General features: G+C 42.1%; 1 protein-coding gene across 2 annotated transcripts; it reads left to right on the top strand.

Moving 5' to 3' along the window:
• The first annotated feature begins 2,814 nt into the window (after positions 1–2,814).
• On the top strand, positions 2,815–8,715 carry LOC106603395 (NLR family CARD domain-containing protein 3-like). Of its 2 annotated transcripts, none has more exons than XM_045717078.2 (7): positions 2,815–3,056; positions 3,174–3,454; positions 3,549–3,653; positions 3,924–4,001; positions 4,213–4,330; positions 4,562–4,700; positions 4,949–8,715. In XM_045717078.2, the coding sequence occupies exons 2-7, from the start codon at positions 3,252–3,254 to the stop codon at positions 6,562–6,564; spliced, it is 2,259 nt and encodes a 752-aa protein (XP_045573034.1). In that variant the 5' UTR covers positions 2,815–3,056; positions 3,174–3,251; the 3' UTR covers positions 6,565–8,715. The 2 variants fall into 2 exon arrangements, with proteins under 2 accessions (XP_045573034.1, XP_014052502.1); XM_014197027.3 differs by having other exon boundaries at positions 4,460–4,700.
• The last annotated feature ends 342 nt before the right edge of the window (positions 8,716–9,057 follow it).

Here is a 9,057-nt window from a genome sequence, read left to right as displayed (position 1 = left end):
TTGAGACATCTGTGGCATTGTGTTGTGTGACAAAACTGCACATTTTAGTGTCCTTTTTTTGTTTCCAACACAAGGTGCACCTGTGTAATGATCATACTATTTAATCAGCTTCTTGATGTGCCACACCTGTCAGGTGGATGGATTCTCTTGGCAAAGGAGAAATACTCACTAACAGGAATGTAAACAAATTTGTGAACAACATTTGAGAGAAATAAGCTTTTTGTGCATATGGAACATTTCTTGGATATTTTATTTCAGCTCATGAAACATGGGACCAACACTTTACATGTTGGGTTTATATTTTTGTTCAGTGTTATGAATTTGAGATTTTGTATATTGATGGAGTCGCCTCTTCACTGATGACGTTGAGACTGGTACTATTTAATGAAGCTGCCAGTTGAGGACTTGTGAGGCGTCTGTTTCTCAGACTAGACACTAATGTACTTGTCCTCTTGCTCAGTTGTGCACCGGGACCTCCCACTCCTCTTTCTATTCTGGTTAGAGACAGTTTGCGCTGTTCTGTGAAGGGAGTAGTACACATCATTATACGAGATCTTCAGTTTCTTGGCAATTTCTCACATGGAATAGCCTTCATTTCTCAGAACAAGAATAGACTGATGAGTTATTAAAGTTATTTGTTTCTGGCCATTTGAGCCTGTAATCAAACCCATAAATGCTGATGCTCCAGATACTCAACTAGTCTTAAGAAGGCCAGTTTTATTGCTTCTTTAATCAGAACAACAGTTTTCAGCTGTGCTAACATAATTGATAAAGGGTTTTCTAATGATCAATTAACCTTTTAAAATGATCAACTTGGATTAGCTAACACAACGTGCCATTGGAACACAGGAGTGATGGTTGCTGATAATGGGCCTCTGTACGACTATGTAGATATTCCATAAGAAAATCAGCCGTTTCCAGCTACAAAAGTCATTTACAACATTAACAATGTCTACGCTCTATTTCTGATCAATTTGATGTTATTTTAAAGGACAAAAAATGTGCTTTTCTTTCAAAAACAAGGACATTTCTAAGTGACCCCAAACTTTTGAACGGTAGTATACCTACAAAATTAAAATCAGCCTTCAGTTTATTACTGTACTCCTGGCGGCACGATTTTGCTAAACTTTGGGAATATCTATTTTTTTAACACTCTAGTGCAGTACAACTGTTTTTCACACAGCATTGCAACCGCCTTTGAAAAAATTTGTGTGGATAATTTGTGCTATTTTATTGTTACTATTAGTATTATTATTAGTAGTAGTAATTATACCAACATTTATTTTGAAAGTTTACACAAATACTGCTATGCTGAAAGCTATTGTGTAGGTTAGATTTAAAGAAATACACTTTTAACAACATACAAATATATGTCATTGGAATTTCTCAATAGAGTCTGCAAAAACTTAAATTGGACTCTTGTGTTGGGTGATGGGTTTAATACAGAGTGCTCCTTACTCAACCCACTCCATTCATTGCAATGTACATGGAATACACATTGGGTTGTAGAGAGAAAAATACAGCTGTCTCAGCTAAAGTGGGGTGGAAAATATTCATTAGGGTCTCTACTAACCAAATATAGTTTGTTTTTGAGGGAGGCTGTGTCACACGACCTGCTGCTGGCTTTTTACTCCACCCCTTCCATAGCACCCAACGCAAGACACTATATATTAAATACATATTGGGTTGTAGAGAACTTTTCTACCTGTCTCAGCTTTTTTTTTACCAGGCAAGTCAGATAAGAACAAATTCTTATTTACAATGACGGCCAACCCCGGCCAAACCCTAACCTAGTCCCTATGGGACTCCCAATCACGGCCGGTTGTGATACAGCCTGGAATCGAACAAGGGTCTGTAGTGATGCTTCCAGCGCTGAGATGAAGTGCCTTAGACCGCTGCGCCACTCGGGAGCAAAGTCTCACCTAAAGGGAGAGGGTGGAAAAGTGCTGCTGGATATGTATGACACAGTCCCCCTCCAAAACGAATCATATTTGGTTAGTAGACGCTACAAATTATTTCCCACCCCTTTAGCTGAGACAGGTAGTAAAGTTTTCTCTTTACAGTTCAATGTACTTAACCAGTGTCAACATTGTATTTTTCCATTATTAGTCTTTAAAATAATTTATTTGTTTTCATAAATTACTTATCACCTTTTCTTGTTGGCACAATACAAGTGGCCATTGATATAACATTCAATACATTTTTAATCAGTTAATGATATTACAATGTGGGCTTTTATTTTGAAGGTTTCATAATTTCATCAAGGTTTCGTCAAGAAAGAAAGTGACGTCATCGTGTTTGCTACTGGCAGAATAGTTTATAACTAAACCAAGATAGACCACAGCCTGTCGTTTCAAATGGGAACAAATTAGCCATGGTGGGCAGAACAAGCAAGGACGTGGGCAGAGCCAAGCATGAACTAGCAAGATCCTATTGGCCCGTTCTAGACAATATTTGCATATTTCCGTTGGGGAACGCCTATTCTGTGAAGTGCGCGTGTGCAATAACTCAATTCGCCTTTGCGCTTCTTCTAAACAACGCGATTTTGTGAAACTTTGGCAAAGGGTAAAGTTCACAAAACTTAGTCCACTCTGTTTATAACAGATTGTAGTTCTGGCAACAGAAAACTTGAGATCAAACGTTTAATCAATGAGTAAATTATTAGAATGTCGGCCAAATGTATCTCGATCCATCTTCTCCCACTGCTGGCTATTGGGCTTCCTCTCTACCATATTTGGTAGTGAGTGGAAACGCCAACCGGATGCTTCATATTTAAACATCCGGGAAATATCTGTCTCATTGTTCTATCTGTGATAGTACTTCACAGTTCCTGTTGGTCGGAGTCAAAAGTTAGTCCGGCCCTGTCTGTGGTCTATATTTAGTATTTTAACCGGGAACATTTGCCGTTTATTAGCTCTAGGGCTATGTTACGTGTATTTTGGACGCGTAACATTATGTTTTAGTACAGTGAATCGCCATAAATGAGGCAAACAGGTGAATTTAGTAGGCCAGAGGTTTCAAAACAAGATCGCCTCGGAACAGAAAGCTTGGTCTTGGTAAGAGAGACCTATTCGCAAGTCGCAACAAGTCTGTAATTGTTCTAGAATTACTTATGATAATGGTAAAAATGTGATCGACTGGTATGCGTGTTTTTTTATTTTCTTGCAACACAGGTCTGGCAACATTCTAGTAGCCATTGACGTCAGACTTTGAACTGTGACCCGGAACCTGTACACCCGAGGTCCTCCAGGATGGCTGGGCAAGGCACTGACGAGATGGAGCATGATGGAGGGGAAACTATATCAGATGTCAGTTTTCCCTTGGGAGAGGGTGTGTCTGGCCGCGGAAGAAGTACAACCTCTATGTCTGAGGGAGAGGAGGATTTCTATGTGCCTGAGAGGAGACCCTCCCTGGACCTGGGAGATGGCCTGAGACCTATGGACACTACTCACTGGTGAGACACTGACCACAGCACATGTCATGTGCCCAGAATTAAGCTTGATCCTTTCCCCATCCTCAATCATTCATCGTTTGTGTGTGTTTGGCAGGCATGATGTGGAAAGGGCTCAATCCCCGGTCCACAGCTACAATTCCGTAAACAGTGATACCCAATTCTGGCCATCTGATGAAGAAACTGAGCTGTCTGCTACTAGGTACACTAAAATATGTTGATTTCTAGACACTCATACACTTACATTAACATACAGTACAATGAAAAGCATGCAGTCACACAAAATACATACACTTGCATTACATTTAGTTTTTCTTTACAAAGTATTAACACGAAACAGGAACACAGACCGTTAAAGGACTACAGTACATCAAGATATTTGTTATATTATGTGGACAACGGCTCCTTGAAGCAGCACTAGTTCATTACTGCTGCTGATTTATTCATTTTCCATGTGATGTTCTATTTACAGAGTCCAGCTGGAAAGAAAAGAGTCTTACTCCAGTGGCTACTCCGTGGACAGTGATGACTGTGAGACCAGAACCAGGAAGTAAGAAAAGTCATCCATGTTTGATCAGGCACAGACAGGATGCAATCTGTTAGTGTGTTATTAGGGTGTAATTATGCATATGTTTATCTGAGTATTGTTTCCTGAGTATAGTGTGGGTGTTGGTGCATGTATGTCCATTTGTTTACAAATGGTCAAATCTGTGGATAGGCTCATGCACTAGTATGTGTAGCAATAGTTCATCTTCCACCAGGTCTCAAGGGGCTCCACCTAAAGAAGAGGGTCCTGCAGTGGAACTTCCAAGACCAGAGCTGATCAAAAACCCAGACGAGAAGAGGCACCCTGCCCTGACAGTAGACTTCACTTTCAAGGTGGGCTCAGACTTCACTCTAGTCTAGGTGACTGTATGTTCAGTAACAAATGTCAACATGTCCCTAAAGTTAAGTGTAGTGGATGAGAATTGCTTTTCTCTTGTTTTAATTGTATTCTGTGGACCCCAGGCCATCAGGAAGACACTGGAGAAACTGGGGAAGGATGATTTCAGGACATTTAAGTTCACGCTGTGGAAGCGTTACCCAGAGTCATTCAGCTCTCCTCCCCAGGGCATGGACATGGTGGACCTGGTGGATAGACTGCTGGAGATTTATGACCTAGAGGTGGCCCTGCAGCTCACCAAGGCCCTGCTGAAGGACATGGGCCTCAAACGCCTGGATGCCTACCTCACGGACCTCTGCAAGAAAAGTATGCACGTTGGCTTTATTTCATTAGATTCATGTAACATAATGATTAAAATAACAAAAATGTATACTTTGAGTTATGATAGGGTAATAGTTGAGCTATGCTCATGATGCATTTATACATTATACAGTACTTCAAGAACCAATGGGTTATACACTAAAATTGTTAATTTAAATGGCCATTGAACAGGAAATATACTAGATTGTGCCTTTTTTTTTTATGTCTGTGTTTTCCCTGTTCTCTCTGTGCAGACGAGGTGCGTTATGAGCTGAGAGACACTCTGTTGAGGAAGTATAGCTGGATGTGTGAGGGCTTTGCCCAGCAGGGAGAGCATAAGGCCTTTGACAGTATCTTTAATGAGCTCTACATAACAGACAGAGGCAATGCTGGGCCCAACATCGAGCACGAGGTCAGAAAGATCGACAAGCTGTCCACCAATCGCAAGGAAGAGAAGCGTATCACCTGTAGCCAGATCTTTGACCCCAATGTGATCTATGAGAAGCATGTGAGCCATATAGTGACCAACGGCATCGCCGGGGTAGGGAAGTCTGTGGCCGTGCAGAAGTTCATCATGGACTGGGCAGAGGAGCGCGAGCACAATCATGTCTACTTCCTGTTCCCACTGCCCTTCAAAGAGCTCAACCTCATGCTGAACCTGAAGATCAGCCTCCTGGAGATCGTCCACACTCTCTACCCCGAGACCAAGGTGCTGCCCACCTTCGAGTGCGACGAAGGCAAGGTCATGTTCATCTGTGACGGGCTGGACGAGTATGCACATTCCCTGGACTTCCACCGCACTGAGACTTGGTGTGACAGCACTGAACCAGCCGCCATGCACGTGGTGGTAACCAACCTGATTAGGGGCAACCTGCTCCCCTCGTCTCTCGTCTGGATCATCTCCCGCCCCCTCACCTCCAGTCGGCTGCCCCCAGAGTCTGTGCACCAGGTGCTGGAGGTCCGTGGCTTCAACAACGAACAGAAGGAAGAGTACTTCAGGAGGAGATTTCAGGACCCGGCTCAGGCTGATAAGGTGATTGCCCACCTGACCTCCTGCAAGACCCTCCACATCATGTGCCATCTGCCCATGTTCTGCTGTGTGGTGTGGGAGGTTTTCCAGCGCACGTTTAGGGAAAAGGGGCCGGATGCAGAGCTGCCCAAGGGGCTGACCCTGATGTACACTCACCTGCTGCTGGTGCACCTGCATGTGCGTGGTGCCAGGGGCTCAGCCTCCCGCACCCCGGAAGAGGAGAGGGAATTCCTGATGAACCTGGGCAAGCTAGCCTTTACGATGCTGGAGAAAAACCAGATGGTCATTGACAAGGCCGCCTGGAAGGACTGCGGGGTGGATGTCGCTGAGGCTGTCACCAAGAGCGGCCTGTGCATTGAGTTCCTGATCGAGCAGTTTGTCATGTACCAGGAGAGGATCCAGACCTTCATCCACCCCACCATCCAAGAATACCTGGCTGCCCTCTACGTGTTCCTCACCTGGAGGTGTACGGGGCAGAACGTCCTGCAGCAGCCACGGAATAGCAAGTTCTCACGCATGTTCAAGGACCCCGGGCTGCTGGACATGCACCGTAGTGCTATTGAGAGAAGCTTACAGAGCCCCGATGGAAACCTGGATGTCTTCCTGCGCTTCCTGTTGGGCATGGCCCAGACGGCCAATCAGGAGCTGCTACAACGCTTCCTACCCGATAAGAACAAATGCTCGTCGGCCTCTGAGGAGACAGCCGCCATTATCAGGAAGAAGATTAAAGAGAACCACCACCCTGACAGGAACGCCAACCTGCAGTGCTGCCTGGACGAGCTTGGTGTTAGTGCTGAAGCTCCCAGAAGGAGCCGCTCGAACTCTGTGAAGAACCAATGACTGACTATACTCTGACTACAGTATGTATAAAGATGTATATATTAGGTTTGAAATATGGGTTGTATAGTTAGACACACTTTTATAAGGGAATTGGGGAAGAAAGATATGGATACTTCAGGGTTGCTTTGTGACAATACTCAACTGTGGTAGTAAGTGGAAATATGTAATGAGAAAAGTAGCCACAAGGTGGCAGGAGCATTACACTACTATACTACTGAGACACAGGCAGTAAGTCACTCAGCTGCTGTGAGGGGTTATAAAGAGTAAAGGGGATGTGACAAATTACATATTTATAGGCAGTCACATGTATTGACTATACTTATTATAACATTGACGTTTTACACCAGGTATGTGCAACTGATGGGGGGTGGGGGTCACAAAATCTTACCTCACGACAAGCCGCAGTAGCGCGCAGGTCTGTGTACCCACAGCCATACCCACACATGCAGTTAGAGCCGACCCCAAGCCTTTTGCGGGCAAAACATTTTAGTGGCCCCCTCGACAAGGAAGAGAAACAATTACATTTCCTGCAATTCTACACATTTTGCCATGGGGCTTAGAGCAAATGTTAGCAGTTTTTTTATATGATATCTGAGTGAGAGTTACTAACAAAATCAATAGGGGCCCCTGGGTGGTAATTTGACCATGATTACTACAACTTCAGATAGCTGGCTAGACTTACTTACCAATCTAATTAAGTGACTGACAAGAGACATTTCAGATGCACAACCAAATTTCAAAATTGCACCTTGGGTCAATTCCATTTAAATTCAGAAAGTAAACACAATTCCACATTGAAAAGCATTAGAAGATAATTGGAGTTGGAATTTCATTGTACTTCCTGAATTGAAATGGAATTGACCGCACCTTGTGTATTCTACTATTCTAACTCTCAACAGCAAGTTGAGATCCCGACTGAGTTCCTAAAAAAAATCAATAATACAAAAACATTTGGAAATTGATTCGCAGGCCTACAGAAGGGGGGCCTCCCAGCTGTACACAATGGTGAGCTGATATAAATGAATTCAGTGTTTTATATGTGCTTACAAGGTGCACACAAATGACATGATGCAACCTTATTTGCCATGGCTGTCTACTTCCAGAACAGTTGTGGTCTCACTGTCAAATAAAACACAATTGAATCAATTTCTAACAGATGTGAAAAAATAAGGGCAGATGAAGAGAAGTTCCCTCCGAACTAAATTCTTTAATCTAGGTTACAGAGTCCGTGGCAAAAAAAGTCAACAATAATGTATTTATCTATCCCTATTATATGAGTCCTCAAGATCGCATTAGAATCCATATTTGACTATTATCACTAGATGGAGCAATAGAAATGCTCCGTGGTACAAAAAGTACACAATTATCATACTTGAGTAACTTTCTATTAAAAGGTAAAAGTCAGCCAGTAAAATACTACCTGAGTAAAAGTCTCAAAGTATTTGGTTTTAAATCTACTTAAGTATCAAAAGTAAATGTAATTGCTAAAATATACTTAAGTATCAAAAGGTAAAAGTATAAATCATTTAAAATTCCTTATATTAAGCAAAGCAGACAGCACCATTTTCTTGTTTTTAAAATGTATGGATAGCCTGGTGCACACTCAGACATTATTTACGAAAGTTGCATGTGTTTATTGAGTCCGCCAGGCCAGAGGCAGTAGGGATGACCACATGTTCTCTTTAAGTGCTTGAATTTGACCATTTTCCTGTCCTGCTGAGCATTCAAAATGTAACAAGTACTTTTGGTTTTCAGGGAAAATGTATGGAGTAAAAAGTACAATATTTTCTTTAGGAATGTAGGGAAGTAAACGTCAAATATAAATAGTAAAGTACAGATACCCCAAAACAGTACCCCTTTAATAAAGTATTTTTCTTAAACATGAACACCACACAAGGGTTTTGTTATTCACCCAATGTTTGCAGGTCTGATGGACCCACAACATTACTGGGTTAAAACACAGCCATAACAATTTGTAAAAATACTTAGTAGACAGCATACATGGTTAACATTTGCCATTTACCTCTGCTAGATCACACTTATCATTAAAAGCGTAATTCGTTTTTTATATATTAAATAGTGATTTTTGTAAATAAAAAATAAATTATCAAGACATGGGTGGAATAAATCATGTTGATCTTGAACAAATAATAGTGATAACCTTGTTTCATTTGAGGTTTATTGCTTTGAACTGAACCAATTGGAAGGATACATTTTACATACAGTATTTTATGGAAATTATAAATGAGCCCCATTGAACACATTAAGGCCAGTCTACACACCACGAGGGACAGAGTTTTACTGTGTGTGTTGCAAATGTATTTCTTGCACTTGATGCATGTGTACTGTCTTCCTGTCCTTGGGTCAACACACATTGCAGCGCTTTTTCTTGTTACTACCGGCTGCAATCTAGATTGATGAAAACACTTAGTTCAGGAATTTTACTAACATCTCACTCACATATATAGTTACAGCAGGCCATGGTAGGAGAGT

The sequence above is a fragment of the Salmo salar genome, chromosome 04 (genome assembly GCF_965601325.2).
Source record: "Salmo salar chromosome 04, fSalSal1, whole genome shotgun sequence".
Taxonomy (NCBI): domain Eukaryota; kingdom Metazoa; phylum Chordata; class Actinopteri; order Salmoniformes; family Salmonidae; genus Salmo; species Salmo salar.
This window is presented reverse-complemented; position numbering and strand designations above follow the sequence as displayed.